At 41.5% G+C, this 20,825-nt stretch overlaps 1 protein-coding gene across 1 annotated transcript in view; it reads left to right on the top strand.

Annotated features, from left to right (window-relative positions):
* Positions 1 to 2,844: 2,844 nt before the first annotated feature.
* The window catches only part of LAMA3 (laminin subunit alpha 3), a 106,824-nt gene continuing 88,843 nt past the window's right edge, over positions 2,845 to 20,825 (top strand). The window contains exons 1-4 of the mRNA XM_053962534.1: positions 2,845 to 3,102; positions 8,976 to 9,128; positions 19,631 to 19,748; positions 20,368 to 20,486. Of these exons, the coding sequence (XP_053818509.1) occupies positions 2,845 to 3,102; positions 8,976 to 9,128; positions 19,631 to 19,748; positions 20,368 to 20,486 (648 nt within the window). The remainder of the gene's footprint in view (positions 3,103 to 8,975; positions 9,129 to 19,630; positions 19,749 to 20,367; positions 20,487 to 20,825) is intronic.

Genomic DNA, 20,825 nt, shown 5'->3' on the forward strand with positions numbered 1-20,825 from the left:
AAAAGGAGGAAAGGCTTTACTGGGAGGAAAAAATGGCAGATAGCTGGAGAAGAATGTTTTCTGCAGAGGGGCACTGTCTCATAAATGCTGATTGCAGAGAGCTGCCAGCTAATAAAGTCTTACTTGTGTTTCTGGAACCTGTAATTACAAAAAAATATGACATGAGGGGAAGATGAAGTATTATTTCATTAATTATTGATAGTGACCTTTTTAGAGGATGTTCTCCATTAGATAAGATAAGCCAAAACTCAGTGAAGTCACAGAAAAATTTCAGTTTTCCAACTGCTAGTGACAGGCCACACTGTTATCATCACCTCCATATACACACCCACACTACTGCTCTGTCTGCTTCCTCATGCACATTATTATCTCTGGCTTTGCATAGCTCCAGGGTCTCTGCATAAAATTTTTGGATAGTTCTGCATGAACTTTTTATAGGAATCAAGTTATTGAGTACCTGTGCTGGGAACGCCCCCCATAAACATTTTTTCCAACCCACTTTGAGTCAAAGGCAAAAATTGTCATTACATTTTTCATAATACCTGCCCACATATTTAGAGACATCTCTAGAGATTTTTCAAGAAAATCTAAAATCTCTAGACACAGAGATCAATATCTCTATTTATCTCTATTTCTAGAAAACACACTGAATTAAAAAGAAACCAAACCCATGTTTGGTGTAAGCAATTTACAAAAGGACAGAAATATCACCTAGAAAGCCAACAAAATGTTTTTAAATCTAGGGATACATTACGGGAAATGCACACAATTTTATCAGGGAAAGAACAGGAAAATTTCTCCCTCTATTTTTCTATCTGACTAATTTTGTGAATGTTTACAAAGTTTCCTGGTTTTAACTTTTAGGAAACTAGATCCAAGAACACGTAATTATTGTACTAAACTATTAGGTTCTTGCTTGTGTAAGTTGTGTTTTCTCATGTGATGCTTACCAATAAATTAATACTCTCTTTTTGAGAATGGACATCTCTTGTGAGCAACGCACTAAACAGCTCACAAGAATCTTCTCTTCAAAGTGAGATTGCAAAGGATCTCCTGAAGCTATGTTCTTTACCTGAACCAAAAAAGTGGGCAGGCCTTTCTAAGAGCTTGCTTGCTCTGGACTTCCATCAGATACTTCCAGGTCTCCATTTGTAAAAACTGATTTACTCCAGGATATACTTGGAATGTAACCATTTTTCAATAAATAGTTTGAAATGGCCAGTGGCTGTCCTATCTGATAGCATGGCATTTCGGTTAATGGAACATTTGTTTGTATTCAAACCTCTCATATTTCTTATGAAGTGTAATCTATTTGATGGAGTGAAATTATGTATATATGCAATAAGATGTTACAGTTGGAAAAGGGGAATATTTTTAAGGTGCTCTAGAAGAGAAGAGCATTTATGACATTTGATATACGTGAATTGACAGCACGCTACATTTATGAAAGTCAACTTTTATTATGGAGGACACAAAAATTGTCTCCCACAGATATGTCTCTGTGGTGTGCTAAAGCCATGGCCAAACAAACAAGGGTGGTGAGATTTTCTTGCAGGCAAAATCAATAGCATGCGGCTGGTGCTTCCTGAAACAGTACACCAGGGATGTCTCTTGCCACTGCTGAGTGGCATGTAGCAAAGCTTTCAGAAAGTTATGAAACGCTTTGCGACTCACATGAATCACTCTTAAACTATTGTAAGCATTTGTATCTACCCATATCTTTTGTCTGAATCCCTCAAATTATTTTAAGAGGAATGAACACGGGATCTGTGAGCATATGTAAGATTTGAAACGTGAATAGGTATGAAACTTAGGATAGCAATGCCATTAATCAGTGCAAATCCTGACACAGATGACATGGTTCTTAGGCCTCCCTCTCCCTTCTCAGCCTTCCCCCTCACCGCCCTAGCTCCTGTGTTATCCGAAGTCTGTGCCAAATAGCTTCAAAAAGACAGGAGACTCATTGTCTGCCGTGGATGAGCAGGAACATCCATTTCACAAGGAGCTGCGAGCACTGACTGTGCCTTGCAAGAGGGTAGCCCAGACTACGCAGTTTCCAGCAGCCGCAGAGCACTGAAAATGGCAAGAGGAGCTGCGATTTCTGCAACACTCACACAGGATCTTCCTGAGGACCTGCAGAGAGCAGCAGGGATGTGGGGATCCCCAACCTTGTGTGGGAATGTCCCTGCTCGTGGAGGAAGCTTGGACACCTTAACTTTACTCCCTGTATGTGTTATAGCAGGTCAGGGATTATCAGCGAATCAGAATGGTTTGGGTTGGAAGGAATCTTTAATGATGATCTAGTTTTCCAAGCCCCCTACCCTGGGCAGGGTCACCGCCCACTAGACCAGGACGCTCAGAGCCCCATCCAGCCTGGCCTTGAACACTGCCAGGAATGGGGCATCCGCAACGTAACGTGTTGTGGGCAGATTATGAAGGCGGCATGCTCTGAGACTTCTTCACGGTCACAAATACTGACTCGCGCACTTACCGGAGAAGAGGAGGCTCAGAGAGCTCCAGCTGAGCCGGGGGGCGGCACCTCTGGGCATGCCCGCGGAGCTGGGCGCCCGGGCACACACCTGGGGCAACGCCGCCAGCCCCGAGACCCTTCCCCCGTCCCGTCCCGCCCCGTCCAGCGCACCCGCACGCCCCGGGGGACGGGGCTGCGCCTCGTCCCGCCCCAGCCCGCACCGCGCAGCGCAGGCAGGACGCGAGAGAGGTGCGGGCAGCCCCCAGCCTGCTCCTTCTCCTTCTCAGTGGCCGTTCCTTCTCCTGCCCCGCTCCCGCACGCCCACCGCCGCGGCACTGCCGCCCCGGGGCGGCGAGGGCAGAGCCCGGCGCAGGATGGCCGCGCCGCCGGGCTCCCCGGCGCTCTGGGCGCTGCTGCCGCCGCTCCTCGCCCTGTGCGCCGCGCAGCCGGGCCCCGGCGCCGCCCGCGGGACGGGGCTCAGCCTCCACCCGCCCTACTTCAACCTGGCGGCGGCAGCCCGCATCTGGGCCACGGCCACCTGCGGGGAGGCGGCGGGCGGCGGCGGGCGGCCGCAGCTCTTCTGCAAGCTGGTGGGGGGCCCGGCCGCCGCCCCGCTGGGACGCGCCATCCAGGTAACCGGGCGGCGGGATCTTCCCCGAGCAGCACTTCCCCATGCCCGGGCTGTGTGTGGGTGTGGGTGGCTTTTTAGGGGGGGGTCTGATGTGACCCCGCTGTGCGCGGTCTCGTTTCCTCCTGGCTGAGCGTGTGCCATAGGTGGGGGAGCGTGCCCCGGCGGGAGCCCAGGCAGGGGAGCGCCGGCCAGGATGGATGGAAGCGGGCAGCGGCGCCTCCGCCCGCGCACCTGCCCTCAGGTGTCCCGGCGCCTCCTGGAGCCGCACACCCTCCCCACCCCGGGGAGCGGCAGCCGCCCCTGGCCGCGGTGCCACGGGGCTGCGGCTGCTGCCGGGCGTGTGTGTGAGCTGCTCGGGCGCCTGGAGTGCCTCGGGCTGGTGTTTTGTGGCCTCAGCGCGTGGCCCGTGGTCTGCGGTAAGCAGCGAGATATTGCTGGGGGTAAACCAGCGAGGCTGGGGGAATGGATGGGACGGGGCTTCACTAGCAGCTGCTGACTGGACAGCGGGCATCTCTCTATAGGCGGTGGGAAAAGAGTCCTGGCTTTAGTCAAGTATTTTGTGGTGTTTTAGAAGCACAAAATGTGAGGCTTATCGTTTGTGTCTTGCATTGCTTGTGGGAGGAAACCAGAGACTTCCTGGGACTCTGACAGGGAGTATAAACGCAGAGGGCAGCAAGGATCATGCTGTTCTTTCCTAGCATAGCACAAGATTACTACACACGTTTTGTGCCAGTCACAAGAAAGATAACAAATCACCTGCAAAACTTTTGAAAAAGGACTAATGGAAATATATCTTTCCTTTGGAAGAAAGATGTATTTCCACATTTGTTAGAGGATAAGGAAGGAGTAACAAATGCACCAAACTGTTGTACTACAATTGATATCTGTTTGATCAGAGCTTTGTTAAAAGAAGGGACTTTCCTGAAACCTCAGACCTTCCAAAGTTATTTTAATTGTATTCTCTCTTGGTGGGAGGAGAACCAGAAAGAAACTGCAATTTGGAAGAGATTTTGAAAGCTTAAAGGTCCACTGTCTGACTTTAGGCAATACAGAAAGCATACAAGTAAATTTTTAGCATCTTGAAAGAAGAGCTAGTGTTTCAAAGTCTTATGTATGTTTTATAATGAAATAACTCTTAAGATATGGTTTCAGAAGGGGTTGCCATGGATAACAGTTGTTCTTCTCATTTTTTAATGAGAATAGGCACTCAAGAGAGGGGGAGAGGATGAAGAAGGTGCAGCATGTGTATTGCCATGTGCCAGAAGGGACCGTGCACCATCATGCAGCTTGTCCTCACAGTTCATTGGGCAGCCACAGCCAGCAGTGTGCTTTGCTCTGGACTTCCCTCTGCCATAACTCCCTGCCTCACAATGAAATTCTTATATATCTCTCTCTTTTTATATTACCTTATATCTGTGCAGTGCTTTCAGTCATAAAAAAAGCTCAAAGTACTTTGGAGATGCTTACACACTGAGTATACAGTTCTAGTAAAAGGGAAACTGGGACACAGGTATTACATGCTTAAACTGAGATTATAAAAAAAGGTTGTGATGATCAGGAAGCTGCTTGGTTTGCTGCTTTTAACACATCTCTGAAGTTTAGGGCACCCATCCTTTCATACTGAATGCAACATCCATCTTTAAAGTTGCCTGAAACAACCGTGCCACCATGTAATTTGTAAACCCAGAAATCTCTCAGCAAGTTGCTACAGCCCACTGCTGCAATGAAATCTCAAACTGACATGCCTTGAAATATCAGAAATCACAGGGTAATAAAAATCAGCCAAAGCAAACATCAGATAAACTTGTCAAGCAAGTGGAACGAAGCCTGTGTGTTGCCTCTGATGGTTTTTGTAGTTGTTCCCTTTATATACTAACACTCAACTGGAAATGAGGGTTTGCTGTGTACAGGAAGAGGGAGGCTAGAAAGGGGTGAGTTCTTCTTCTTAAATGTTTGACTTGCAGGTCCTAGATTAGAGGTCTGTTATGGTTCGTGCCCAATTAAAGTTCCCAGAAGGAGTACTGATAGCTCAGCCCTGGCACGAGGAAGCGTGTTGGGCCTCTCAGAGCGTTTGTGTAAGGACAGATACTGCAGCATCTCTTTCCACTTATAACAAAACCCCATTGAGATACATAACATGAATGCTTCTGTGGTTTACCAGTAGTTGTGGTTCAAGAAGTGCTGGAAAGTCTTTCAAAAGGCCAGGGAAATCCAGACAAATCCAGACATGGAAAACGCTCAATGTGTGTATTCTCAAGCCACTTCACCTCTCAAGTTCAAAGACACTGTAAATAAGAGAATTTCTTCTTTCATGGAAAATTGGAGAGAATTGCATTAAACTTTTACAGAATATGAGCTTACATAGAAGGATTTAATAGCAGCAATTTAAAATCAAGTGGTGTTTCTTGAGGGAAGGTCATGTGGCTTTTAAAAAGCGATAGGTGTAGTAGCCACTGCGTTGTGCTGGTTCAAGTTCAAGTGATACCACACACTTGAGTCACTCTTTTGGACTCTCTACACTGCTGGATTGCAGGAGTTGCTCTATGAATAGGGAAATTGGAAAGGAGGTGCAGAATGTGATCCTCATTCTGGCAAAGGGAGCAGACAGCTCTGTTGCCAGTGCTATCTGAAAAGAAGGCAAAGAAGAAGAGCAGCCCCAGCATAATTTCCATTGGTCTGACATTGGTTGTTCTCATTCAGCTTGTAATTTACTGATGTGTCTTTTACTGAAGCCTGTGATATCCAGCAAATCCAGAAAGAGCATTTGGATGTCGTTTAAAGGTGGTCAATGGGGTGGCTGGTCCCTTTGTAGGCAGCTCAACCAAGTCTCTTAAGGCAGTGCTGGACATACACTGTGGAAAGAGGTGGGTTTCCATATGTAGCACACTGGCATGTAGGAAATGACTTAATGAGAACAGCGTTGAGTGAAGAAATGCACAACAGTATAAAATATTTCAGCAGCTGATAGATAAGTGGCATGCCTGGTTTTGCCTGCCAGTCTGTCCACAGTGGTGTGCGGGCGTGAGTTAAAGTCTAACTGCATACCTGTCCTGCCCTGCCAGTGGGCACAGAGCTGCTGGGTATGAAAAAGTGAACAAATCCTTCATTGTTGTCACTTTCTATAACTTACAGGCAAGACATTTTCATCCCTGTGTGTCCCTGGTCCACACTAGCATATTTCAGCAAAACTCTTTCATGCAGTTCCAGGTCTCTCCTTTGCTCAGGAGAAGCAGGGAAAAGGAGGGTAACAAGGTCACCAGCAAATGCACACCTGCCTGTCTGATGAACTGCAGCCAAAATCAAACCAAACTTCAAGGCCCTAGAGTCTACTAGAATGGAGACGTGTCCTGTAACAGCCAGGCTGAGCACGATGTGCCTGAGATATTGCCAGTGAGAAGGAAGGAAGGCTGCTCTGTCCAATAATATTTTTTTCTTTCATTTTTGTTTTGCTGCCTAGTTGGCAGGGTTGTTGGAATGTAATTTAAATAACTGAAACTCCAGCTGTTGCAATGAATTTCTTTGAATTATGTGCCCCAAAAGAGAAAGATGGTATCTTGAGTTCAGATCAAGTGATCTGGTATACTGAAATCAGATAAGTACATGTAAATTAAACTCTTGTGTTTAATAGTCCCCATTGTTTTCTTCTCATTCAACCTTTCTTTGAGGTTGTTTCCAGATCAGAGCTGAAACTACTGCAACAGCAACTGTTTCCTGTGTACTTCCAGGCTGATCATTGTGAATGTAATTTAGATCTAAAGACTGTGTTTCAAGCCCATTATAAAGCTATTTAGGGAAGCTTGCCCTGTTGTAACATATATGTCAGAACTCAGGTATGCATTTGTCAGGGAAGATGTTTTGATGTGGTAGTAACTGCAGTTGCCAGTGCATAGATTGATTTCTCAGGGTATGGATTTTTGCAGATAGTGACATGATGTTCTTTGTCATCGCTGCAGAAACTGGCAGTGTTGCCTGTAGCTAGCACGCGCTGATGTGTATCTGCTGCAGCAAACCACCTGAATCAGACAGAGTCCTGGCATATTGTAGTTTGTATTAAAGTCAGCCAAACCATCTTCTCTAACAGAGCTGGAGGAAAATCGTGTTATAACATGACCCCATCTGTAGTTAACCAACTCGTGTATGTAGTATTTAGTCTCTTTGAATTGTCAAGAGTTAACCCCCAGCCAGATTGGCATCATTTAGCACAGCATTTGGCTGTGCTAAATCAGAACAGCTAATGAGAGCCATGTCTTCTGGAAACTGCATCATATCCTGGGCTTTCTGGAAGAGCAAGATGAGAATGGAACTACTGCTAGATGCAGATGCTGAAGTTGCTGCTATTGATGCAGAAATTTTCAATTCAGTGAACATCTATTTCAGTTTCAAACATCAATTTTCTATTCAGTGAACATATTTGAAAGGCACAGGATGGTCTATTCGTATCACATGAGATTGATTAAGTATTTTCCAATCTGTTAGTAGCTATGGTAGATGTTAAATAAATTCTGCTGAACATCTTAAACTCACCAAGCTTGCAAGACTGCACCCAGCAAGAGTGTGAGAGCTCTTCTGTTACTTCTCTGTAAAAAGTGGACAAGTATGATTGCTCCACTTACTTTACACTGGTTAGTTTGACAGCAGCGACAAACAAAACAATGGCACTTATATAGGAGTCAGTTAATTCTTAAAAGGTAGGAATGTGCTTCATGCCCGGCAGTTTGGATTGTGGAAACAACAAAAGATTTATCACATGCCTTTGATGGTAACATATGCTTAGTTGTTAAGGTAACATTTGCCCCATTCCCTTTATTTTAAACAAGAGTCCAGCTCAGTGTCAGCAGCTCAGAGACTGATGGATTAAGCAACTGTCCTACTGAAGTAGCCATGGCAGGTGTACTGTCATTCAATGAAAATGTTATTTTTCTACAAAGATCTGTAGCTGGCATTTTCACTGTTGAGCATTTTCACTGATTATTTCCACCTAGTGTTGTAATAAGAAGTGAATGGGAGGCTCAGAAGATCCCTTAATAACTAATTTCAGCAGTTCAGCACTAATCTTAGTAGACTGTAAAATGCGTTTTCTCAGAGATAAAAATAGCTTGTGGGGCAAGCCAAGATATGAAACAAAAAGACAATTAATTTTCCTGAAGTTGATTCATCATTATTGTACAAAGAGCTTAATAGACTCTCAAAGGGCATATCTGGATTGTGGCTTTAGTTGTATACGGGAAATTGGGTAGTAACTTCTTGAAATGAAGATACAATGCCATTCTTTAAAGGGAAGCTTAAAGGGAACAGTCTGTTGCATTTTCCACAAGTACATATTGTTTAGAAAACTCTGATTCAGAATGTATTTTAATGGCACAAAAAAAAATGAAAACAGTGTTATAAAATTCTAATACCAAAGTTATTGCCAAGTAACAGAGCTTTTTTTGTTATGGTTTTATTTATACCAGGCAATATGAATATGTGGATATTTCATGGTGTTTTAGAAGAACTGAGAATAATTTGTTTGTTGTTCCTAATCCAGTTCTGAGAATCTTTATTTCACTAATTTTCTGCAGATTTCCTGCAGACACCACTGTAGAAGTAATATAGGTAATTTCACCAAAGTGTCAATAAGTTAATAAAGATTTACTGTAATTCCATTATTGAGGTTTCTGAAGTTTTAGTTTGTAACATAAAAGTTAGTGTGTTTCAGTGTGTAATTTAATTACCAGGAGAATAATTTGTACATTAAAAATTGTGGTATATAAAGGAACAAAATTTACCCACATTTTTAGTCAACACCCTAGTTCAGAATCTCCATTAACAAACATGTGTTATCAATGTGTAAGATGTTGTCTGAGACCATGTTTTTGATTGATTGTGTTTCAGGGCCAGTTTTGTGATTACTGCAATGCTGCTGATCCCAGCAAAGCTCACCCGATAACCAATGCCATTGATGGCACTGAGAGCTGGTGGCAAAGTCCCCCTCTTTCCATGGGCTTGAAGTACAACGAAGTCAATGTCACCTTAGATCTGGGGCAGGTGAGTGCCTGAGTTATGGGGTGAGGTGTGATCATCTCTTGCATTTGTGCATATGCTTTGCAGTTGGGAGAGATGTTTGAGCTGATGATTTTTACTTCCTGACATCACTTCCAGCTTTTTTGTCTGGTTTTTGTTCTGTGTTATTTTACCAAGTTGACTGTATACTGTATAAAGTGATTGTTTTCCTTTAGGAATTTTGATGATGGGGTTTCTTGCCACTGGGATGATACAGATACAGTGATGATGTACTTTCTTGCACAGACACTGTAACTCATTAATTTGAAGTGGAATGGGGGGACCTCTCAGTTGAAACTCAAACTCTTCCTTCTGTTTAATATTCCCCTTTTCCATGAGCTCAGAGAGAGTGACGCTTCATGATCTCTGTGCATGCACACATTTTGAGACTAATGTTTGGAGTCTGCTTTTGCCTCAGGGGTCCTTCTGGTTTCTCTGTCATCCAGCAAGATCTTCAAGATAGACAGAAAAATACTGATAAGGTGGTCTAAAAGGGAAGGGACAGCAAAACCAGTGTAATATGAATTAGTAATGAGACAGTAACAAGAACACCCATATTTCTCCTGCAAGCAATAGGCAAGTAGCTAAGAGTACAGCCTCTCTATCTGTTTTTTAAGCCACAGGGATTGATTCTCAGCTGCCATGATTGGGTGCTGATCCAGTGAAGTTAGTTACACTGTGCAAGCTCACACAACGTGAAAACACATGCTTACAAATGTATTTGTGGGCCTGCAAAATGCTTGTATCCACATGCATATGTATTTTGAACTGCAGTAATTGTTTATTGACTGATTATATAGGACAGGATTTTTTGAGTAGACCTTCAATTTAGTTGACAGCAAGGTGGGGGATAACTAAGAAAGCATTTCTCTGTGAGACTTAGCTGCCATTTTGCTGGGGATTCAGGTGCAACTTATTTTACATCTTGTCTTACATGGTGTTCTAATACTCTTGTTCCTCCCATGGGTGGAATGGTTCTCATTTTGAGGATATCCTCAGTCAGTGTTTCTATATCCAGTAGAGCTGCAGTGCTAAAGGTCATACTAAGCTTATTTTCCTGCTGTGCACTTTTTACCTTCTTTGGAGGACCTACTGACAGACACCTGACTTTTTATGTGCTGATTAAAGTTCTGAGAAACCTCTTTCCTTGAGAGGAGGGATATGAGCTAAGTGTCCTCTTCTCATAGGACTTCTTGGACACCAGCAGCTATGTGCTAAGATTTCTGTAGTTGTTAAAAGATTTCCTAGAGTGAGGTTGCGTGTTTCTCATTACTCTGGTACTACTTGGAAAGATGACTCTGAATCCTGTTTCTTGGAAATGAAGGTAATCCAAGACAAAGGTGAAAATTGCTCCACATCCTGTGATCAGGAATGAATCATTTTAGCTGGTGGATGGATGAGGGTTTGGTAAGATTCATGTGATATTTTTTTCCCCCACTTCACAGACATGATCTCATATCTGCTTTCATCCAGTTAAATGTTAACCTCAGGATTTGTTTAAACTTGAGATTCACTTTTGACATTTTGCTTAGTATTTTCACTCCCAAATTTATACAGTAATACTAATAATGAAGAACATTAAGTACTGTGACAGAGTAAGTCTACTCAAGTGAACAGGTAAGCACTGAGACCCCAATTCACCTTACCTTATGTCCTGGTCCTAAATATTAAGAGCTTGGTGTGTCTTAATGATGCAGACTTTCTTAATAATTGACAGAGATAATTTTTCAGAGTGTAATTCCCCCTCAACTGAGCTGAGATGAAGGCTTTGGGTTTTAAGGAAAAATAAATCTTCTTAAAGTTAGATGTGTATCTAAATACAGAACCACATACTGTAATACTGAAAAGATAACAGGGATGTAGTTTTCCTCACTAATTATTTGTCTTTTTTGTTTGTTTGGTTGTTTTTTGCTTTGCTTTGTTGTTTTGTTTCTTTTGAATCCAAGGCACTTTTTTTCTGCAAACAAAAAATGGAAAACTTTTTTGGTGCGCAGAACATGGCAAAGAGTAAGGTACAAATGCACGCAGGGAAGCAATGACTGAGTGTAAGCTGGTCATCAAGTAGCCACAATTAGAGGAAGCAGGACATAGTGCAAAGTCAAAAGCTTTTATTTTCTTCATTCCTGCCATTATATCTTTATGATTGAGAGCAGGGTCCCAGTGGAGCCTCCTACCATGGTCTCACAACAATATTTAATTGAATAGTTGCACCATGATGGAAGATTTAGTGCTCGCTACAGTGAAGTTGGAACAGAACACCCACCTGGTGCTGCTTCTTGTTTCACAAGGGCTTGGGTGATTTTGAAAGTCAAAATGCCTTCAGGCTGTTAAATCTGTTTGCAAGAAGAATGCTCATTTTGCTGTACTTCGTAATATGAGAAAAAGCGAAAACCTGAAAGCAAAACCCTTGCTTTGCTTCCCTTTCTGACTTTCTGTACTATAGTTACATTTCTAATCAATCACAGTCCTTCCAAATAACAATTATAATGTTGATCCCTAAGGCAGTCTCTCCATTCTGTTAACATACCTGCTTACACTGTGGCTATTCCTGACTTGTTTGAAATATTTGGATCAAATGAAATCTCAGTTATTCCTCTAATTGGTTATGTTTTTCCCAATGTAGTTTTCAACAGCTTTTAAACTTCTGAATCCAATATGTCTGACTGAATTTCATTGCCCTTCCCCTGACTCTTTGGATTGCCTAATTTCAACAGGTGTGTCCTCATCTTTGGCTTGCTTAATGCTCAGCAGATATTACAGTAACACTCCCCCAGGTATTTTTCTGAACTCTCTCTTCAGAAGAAATAAAAGTTCAGGATAGCATGATAGCATACGATGAAAAAGAAATGTCCAACTACAAAAAGTAGTTCAAAGAGGTATAGCCCATATATTTTATTGTTGCTTTTAGTTATGTATATTATTTTTTATTTTTGCTGTGCATTTTGGCAGTAATATAGTACTGAAAGACTCAGACTCATTGAAGTCTTGAGCACTAATATGTTGAATAGTTTTTATGTAGCGATACTATTAGTCACTGTTGTAAATTAAAAGTACACAGTGGAATGCAATGTCCAAATTAGTACTTTTATTAGGGAGGGAGGGCAACTCAACCATAAATTTAAGCTAAGTGATGTGGCCTGTGGAGGACTTTATCCTTTCATTCTCCTACTGTTAAAGCATATAAACATTTTGTAAATAGCCTCACAGTCTGGCAAATCTTCTGAGTTGCTTTTTTATGGTAGAGGTCTAACTTTTATATTTGGTAGCAATCCTTTGATTTACAAACAATATTTTTTGCTTGGAATATTATTCAGCTTTGGCTAAATTGTTGAGAACTAAAACCAATTGCTCTTAACTTACAAAAGACTGACATGGTAGTTTAAAATGTTTCTGAAGTTACAGTTAATTTAAGTGTCATACTGTGCTCACTTCTTCTGTAGGGAAAAACTCTCAAGGTGGTGGGAGATTTATTGCAAACTGCATTGAACTGGGCTCCCAAAAATAGTCATTGCACTTACTGTGCTTGGCTTTTGAATACTTTGTATTATCACTGACCCTGAAATCAGACCCAAATCTAGCCTGAAGTTGCATAACCTCTTTAATAACACTGGGAAGTCCTACAGATCAGGGCATGAGAACCACTGCAAAAGGCTTCTGCAGTGCTACAGAACTGTGCCTGCAGTGACACAAAGCCCTTCCTCTGGAACCCCTTCACAGCTCTAAATCCACAGCAGCACCGAGCCCTCCTCTGCTATTCGGGTTCACACTGGGGAGAAAAGGGGCTCTTAAGCCTGGGGAAGGTGCAATACTGCTCCTACAGTACACAAAAATGGGATGCTAACAGCACAGAAGTTCTGTGCTGTTTGTTTGCTGATTGTTTCTTTGTATTGGAGAACTCTGGTTCTGAGTATTTCAGTTTGCGCAGGAAGCTGATTTGGGATTGTGCTGCAGAACAATATGCTTTGAAGTTAGTTGTGATTTTTGGCTCATACCACAGGAAGGTGCATCTAGTTGTGAACTCTAGAGTAACGCAACTTCATCTGGTGAAGTAACAGCTGTCTGATAGAATATTCTAAAAGTTGGATCATATAATACGTTTCATTTATTCCTAGGTCACACTACAAGCAACTCATTCAGAGCTGAGCTACCAGTATTAATAAGGGAAATACTTTAAAATACATTCTTTCTTGCCTATGTGTTTTCCTTTAAGTTGTAGTCAAGGTGTTGTGCTTTTTAAAAGTTTTAATTAAAGACCTTTTCAATGGTTCAGCAATTTTTTCTTGTTTTTGCGTTAGTTGCATGTCATTGGTTTTAAAATGCATTTCTGAAACTAATTTGATATTTTTCTGGAAATATACAGGAGAAAACCTCATAAGTCTTGTTCTTCTTTACTTTTCTGACTCTGTCTTCCTCTGGCTCTTCCTCAGCATCCCTTTAGGAAGGTCTTGGTTCCCAGTCACTGATCTCACTTCCCTCCCTTCATGTCTGTACTTCTGCTTCCCCCATCTTCCTTTCCATGCTCATTCATACATGTTACTTTAATTTTGTGATATGCTGTTCTAAGTACCTCAGTTTTTAACCCAGTGTAGTAAAAGCAGAACCTCTGCTGGTTGCCTCTAATCCTTTGCACTTCCCTGGGTTTCCTCCCAGTGTTGACAGTCCTACTGTGTTCCTTCTACTTTGGACACATAAGGAGACATTTTTGTTCTGGACAACTGAGGGCTCAATCATATAAATTCTTTCCCATATCAATAGCTTCAGTGTTCTGTGAAGAAATAGGCCATATGTAAGAAATAATTATGAGCATTGAGTTGGTCTTTGTCCAAATCCTAATGGAAAAGTGGCTGCATGAAAAATTTCAGGAAAACAACTGAGACTCATTGATGTAGCTGCCTGCAGCCTTGGCAAAAGGACCAAAGACTGGTTGAATGTGGAGAAAGAACTATCATTTTGTCTCTGGATGCAGTTCTTCCTTCTAGAGTACTGCCCATGCTGTACAGGGAGAGTTTCTCCCTTCTGGTCGTGCCATTGAACTGTGTCTATGAAGCCTATTCACAGGCTAACTAAACCTAACTAAAGACATTTTTTGGTGTCAGTGGCTGGTTAAAGGAAAGCATGATGGGAATACAGCATGGCCAGGGATAACTGAACAGCATTGAAAATCCTATGCTTATTCCTGGCTTCTGCACCCCAGACTAGGAAGCTGGAACACCAGGAATGACTTCAGCACGCTGTGCAGAGGGAACCTCTGCAGGCACTGTCACTGTTTGTGCAGTGTAGTCATTGCTGTGTCTATGTGCACTTAGTTAAGCTGGATGGAACACACTCAGGAGGTCTGATGCCTCTCAGGTACCACCCACACATGATTTTCTCGGCACCTCTGCTACAGCTATTTTTCCACGTACCCAGAAGTGTAGCTAGCAACTCCAGAAATGCTGGCTCACCTCTCTCTAGTTGGCATTTTTTTTGTATTAACATCTACATTACAAAATACATGGTTGGGAATTGATGAATACTGACTGTCAGAAGTGCTTTATACAGTACCTGAATCTGCCAGGGTGCCTCAAGTCCTACTGAGATGTTTGAATAAAAGGACTGCTTCCCTCTTTCCAGCATCAAGAAATCAAAGCTTTTAATTTTAGCCAGAGTATGCAGGATTTTTATTTCATTTGAACAGATTGATGCTTTTGTGGCTTGGTCTCTGAGAGGAAACAACGCTCAAGACCTTAAGGCTTCATTACACCAGGAAACCAATGGGCATGCACATGCCAACCCTATGCAGTCAGTGGCACTAAGGTGTGTTCTGGAGCAGGTGCTAAGCACAGTTCACGCTCCTTGAATCACTCTCCTGCATCAGTCTCCCTTTGAAAAGTTTAATTTGTGTACTGAATCATATTGGATTCCTGTCTCTTCTGAGCAATCTGCAACACCAACCACATTATTCAAGATAATGAATAATAATGAACGTGCAACAACAACCAGACTGAGTTGAGGGAAGTTTTGGTGGTGCAGCTGTATCTGCCAATAACAGTCTGAGGAAATTTCTCCCTGCTGGAAACAGATTCAAATTACATGAAGAAGGATTGCTGTGGTATCTTTTTGAATGCGTCTGTAGATCTACAGAATGCCTCAAGTAGATGATCTATCTGGATTTAGTTGGATTCTTGCTGCTGCCACATACTAGGACATTTATTCTTCATGAACCAAAAAGGAAGAACAATCTTTTCCTACAGAAGCAACACACACAACATGATGATTGTTTGGAACAGAGTGTGTTTTCTTCTTTTGTGCTAGTTTATGTCCAGCACTCATCTAACAAGTCATGTCAGTGTTTTAGTATTCTGGTTTGAATTTATGGTGTCTCCGGAATGGAGGAAAATGTGCTCTATATTTGCATATCTAACTTTTATCCATTTTTAATGCTTTCTAGGATTCAAAAAAATCTTGGCAATTTCTCTGTGTAATGAGTTGTTTAAACTTTTAAGGAGAAAAAAGAGAAAACATTTTAAACTAATATTATTGAGAATTTTAGCATTCTCATGAGAATGCGATTGGTCTTTCTGTTGTTTTAAAGTAAATAGTGTGCATGCTTTTAGAGATCATGAATATTGTATCAATAACAATAATGGTACAGTGTAGCTCTCAGTCCATTTAAATGACCTCTTTTAATATCATCTTAAGTTCATCTGAAAGAGCTTTTATAGAAATCTCTCTCTTTATAATGTAATATTGTTAATGCATAACACTGAATTTTAACTTCCATTCTCAAATGAGGAGGATATTTTGTTCATTCTAGTGGATGATTTTTAAAAACTTTTTCTGGGTTTTTGTGATTCTTTAAGGCCATTGGCTGCTAGAACATTTTAAATCTGAACAAACCTGAGTAAGCAGGAAAAAGGTCACATCAATGTGGAATTGTTTAAAATCCAGCTGTTGATAATCCATCAGGTTTGACCCATGGTGCTGGATTACAGCAGGATATGATGTTCAACTCTTACAGTAATACATCCTCTTTGAAGCATGCATTTCCAGAGTGAATTGTTTCCATTACTGGAATAAAACACTGTCTCCACTTTTAAATTCAGTTCTTTATTCATGCAAGAAAATTTTGATTAAGTCATATTTCTGGGATTTTTGTGAAATTTTTTTACTATTATATAATTATATCAAAATGCTGACTTACAGTTTTTAACATTCCTTTTGAGAGATGACTGGTTTTTTATGAAACAAATTTGCCTTAAAACAACCAAATAAACATTTTTTCAAAAATTAAGGCACTTTTTTTTTTTTTTTCTCAGAACTAAATGGCTGAAAGAAAACATTGCTTTGAGTTTGGTCTGCCTTTTTTTTCAGGGTAGGTCTTAGGTCAGGATCAAGATTCAGCTTAGAATATGTGATTAAAATTGGCTTTAATGGTTGCTTTTCTAGGTCTTATGTCAGCAAGGTTATTCTTTTATCTTCAGATGGGATTTATTTGCTAAGCCAGGGATTATTTTTCTTCTGTTGTTGTCTCGTCAGATCTGGAGAGAGACCATTCATCAACTTGGTCAGTATTTAATCTCAGTGGAAGTTTAGATGTTCAAGTGCCATTCTACATTCTTGATCCAGGCAAAAACCAAATCATAGACACTCATGTGAACTCAGAAGCAGGACAGATAGTAGGCGTGGTGACTATGTTTTGGTGATTGTTGTCATTAACTGACAGTAATTTAACTTTTATCAGACCTGTCCTTTTTCCCTTTCTGAATGTGCTTGTACAGACCTGAGCAGTATTTCAAACTGAGAGATGTAAGGAGAGCATCATGCAAATACAAGGTTTTCATATACAACAGTACTCTGAAGTTGCCATACTTCTTTTTTTCCTTCCATTTGTTATCTATATGGAAATATGCAAGGAATGGTGCTGGGTGGCAGTTCTTTTAGCATTGGCTGACTTGCAGAGTTCCTCGTATAATACACCTTTTTAAGAGTAGGTATAAGGTCATTGTTGTAATCACTCCACAATGTGAGTACAAGCAGTGGAGCCCTGGAAAAGGCAGGACATTGTATATATGCTTCCTTTACTTCCTCTTGAGCTTTCTAAACCACTTGTCTCGGTTAAATCTGTATCAGTCAACAGGCGGAGTGTTATCAGCACTTGCTAACATGCATGTCAAATGGGACTCCCAAGAATCTTAAGACATAGGGGAAGAAAGACAATATATTAATGTTGCCTGCCAGTGCAAGCCTGGTTTGAGCAGGTAAATGCCCCTTGAGAGATTCAGCTGACCAAAAGCGAGAACATGAAGCACTTTTCTTTTTAGGAGTTTCAGAACTATTATGCTTTCCTAGAAGGATACTAATCTTTGCACTGAGTGGCCATACCAGATGACATGTAAGGTCTGTATCTGAAACTTGACAGTGAAGTAGCAGAAGTTACTCTGACAAAGAGTATCAGAAACTCAGTAAGAGGAAATCTTGCCACTGTCCCCAGAGTATTCACCTGTTTCTGACAGTGGCCAAAATCAGACTTTGATCAGCATTTTGAGGGCATTACTCCACCTGTGCAGTCATAGAGCATAGGTCTGGGTTTTGCCATGGCTCTGGCAAGAGAATGGCTGACACTTACTGTGCTCAGTATTGTTGTCTGCAAATAAGTAATTCTTCCTATGGAGATAATGTCTGTTTGCTGAGGTATCTACTTTAATATCTCTGGAGGTAAAGATGGTGTTTTTCAGGCTCTGTTAAATAGCAGGTTAAATTTCAGCACTAACAGAAAAGTTGGGTTATTTTCCTCCTGGTTCTCTCTGCACTGATCTAAGTCAGCAACATTCAGCAAAGCAAAAGTTTCTGAAATAGGTTGCAAGGTGCAATACCTGCTGCAGTGATGCCTTGATGTGTGTGTAGAACAGGGGCTTGCCCTGGAGAGTAGTTGTACATAATACATAAATGAATGCACAACAAAAAATTTTCTTTTTTTTTTTTCTTCTGAGATGTGAGTTATTATCATTAGGATATGCTCCATGAAGTGCCTGAATTCCTCCCATTTCTCCTTGAAGTTTTACTTTCTACTGTGAATACAGTATACAGATATTCAGAAGCTGATGTCTGAAATAGATGCCTGGGGATGGAGGCTGCATTTAGCCATGGGATTGCCATATGCAGAGCTGATTAGGGACAAGTATTTCCAGGTATCTGTTTCACTGCATTATTCACTCATTTGCATCTGCAAATTGAGTCTGCATCTGCCTCTTGGTGGTCCCAGTTGGTGTGACAGCTATTGAATTGTTCCTGGCTGACAGCTGAATGGGCCAGGCATGCCAAAAGATGCTGTTCCCAGTTCATGGTTGAGAGCTTGTATGCACTTGTGGTTTGGAGTCTAATAAGCTGTGCAAAGTATTAGCTTCAGGGTTATGACATTTATGAGGTATGAGCAAAGATAAACTGCTTGGGTGTATTTGATGTGGGGGCTCTGGCAGGAGTTACTTGACAAACTGCTGACTGCAGTCTCCCCTATCAAAGTGAAAATCTCCTGCCAGCAGATGATTCTCAGTTGAGGTTGTTGAGGGGGAAATTCCAGTGCAGTTTCACTTGAATATTGAGTGTACCTCAGTATTGGTTCACTTTTATTGACAGCTCCATCCATGTCATGGTTTAATTTTTAAATGGCCTTTAGAATCAATTTGTGTTTAGCTTTTTGTGTAAAGGTAATTTTTATTGATGTTCTGCTTTTTAGATAGACTGTGGACTATCCCAAGATGCTTACAGTAAGACTTCCTGCCTTGTAAGATCCATTTCTTCTCTAGTGTTTGGGAGCCCTCTGTGTGATACACAGAAGAAGCCAGATGAAAATCTTGGCCTTGGGAACCTTGAGCTGATGGAACTGTTTCAGACACTGAATAAGTTACCAGTTACAAAAATCTCTCCTGTGCTGTTTGATCCCCACAGACTCTGGGGTGGCTTGCTTCCATTATTTGGAAAGTCTGTCAAGTAGCAAATTCATCAGGAAATAATCTTAACATGGGGGAGCGGGTGGCTGGGATTATTGTCAACCAAAGGAGTCCCAGTGTAAAGGGTATTTGCATTTTCTCTTACATGATTTTGATATTCCTTAGCTACAAGCACAACTACGTGCTTGGAATGCATCACAAATATACTAGGGTGCTGCAAAAGCAGCTTAGCTGAGTGATACAACTTTTCCAGGTTCAGTACTGTACCCTTAACGCACCCAAGCAATCAGTCAGCTGCACAGCAGACCTGTTCTGAAATGTAGGAGATGGCATTTAACACAGTCCTCTTGCAGATGTCAATGTTCTTGAGCACATTGCCAGGTCAAGTAGCCAGCTGAGAATCTGTCCTCTGATTTTAGCGGGAATGAAACTGCAGAGAATAACCTTCTCCCTGTGCACTAAAGAAAAAGTGTTTATTTGCATTAGTTTTATTATTTCTGTGCTTTTATAGAGTTCAAAAAAAGCTCCTGACAAGATCTATGTACATTCTGTTAACAGCTCTTCCATGTTGCCTATATCCTTATCAAGTTTGCAAATTCTCCTCGTCCAGATCTCTGGGTCTTGGAAAGATCAGTGGACTTTGGAAAAACTTACACTCCCTGGCAATATTTTGCTTGTAAGTATCAATCCTTCTGTGACTGGTCTTTTGGGGACAGGTTTCTTCAATAATTTTCTCAGTAGCAGCAAAAGCAAACCATGGGCCTTGCTGAAGATTTCACCTGCAGAGAGGACAGTGAATGTTAAATATGTTTACCTTGTCTTATTTAGCCACAATAAATTAGTGGTAGGAGTGTATGAGTATGGTATTTTGGAAGTGTATCTCAGCACATGAGTATGTTTCACTTTCTTAGAAATTTCTGATTTGTTTTGTTTCTCTTTTTTTTTTTGTGTGCGACAGAACTTCAGTGTCCTTTATCCCTTGGGACCCTGGAGTTTCTTGCAAAAATCAAAGTGAAATACAAATGCAAAATCTTGGGAGAAGCTATATAGCTTTTTTTCTGGTGATGATATGAGAAATACTGTGCCATATCTTGTCAGGTACCACTGAATTGCTTAGGAAGAGAGATTATTCTTTTGAGGAATGACTGTTACTCTGTGCTGAGTGGCACAATCCCTGTTATTACTCTATTATTGGGAGAGTTTACCTGAAAGCACAGAGGATGCCTCTCTGCTAATTTAAATTAGAACAATGGGGCCTTTTTTATATAAAATTAATTTTGTTCTTGCTTGACTAGACTCAAGAGCAGATTGCTTGGAGCGCTTTGGAAAGGAAGCAAATCTTCCCGTGAGGAGGGACAGCGATGTCCTGTGCACCACCGAGTACTCTCGCATTCTGCCTCTTGAAAATGGAGAGGTGGGTGCTTTCAGGAAGTCCTGTGTGATGCTGGAAGCAAACATCAATGGTTTCAGAAGTTTGTTGGGAGTAATGTTTTAGCTATGACTGTCTGAATCTCCATCAGTAAGTCCATAACCTAAACCTCAGTGAGATTTTGGGAGCGTGACCTGACTCCTCCTAATTTTCACCATTCCCTATGGGGCTAGGGGCTGCTCAGGGAAACCTGTGTTGATATTTATCATAATTTATGCACCTCACTATAGCCATGTGCATTTGAAGGTGTTGACTGCATTTTCTGAATACTTCCAATGTGCATGGCAAAACTTGGTGCACCAGAATTGCTCATGTGAGTAAAGG

Source organism: Vidua chalybeata, chromosome 1 (assembly GCF_026979565.1).
Source record: "Vidua chalybeata isolate OUT-0048 chromosome 1, bVidCha1 merged haplotype, whole genome shotgun sequence".
NCBI classification, from domain to species: Eukaryota; Metazoa; Chordata; class Aves; order Passeriformes; family Viduidae; genus Vidua; species Vidua chalybeata.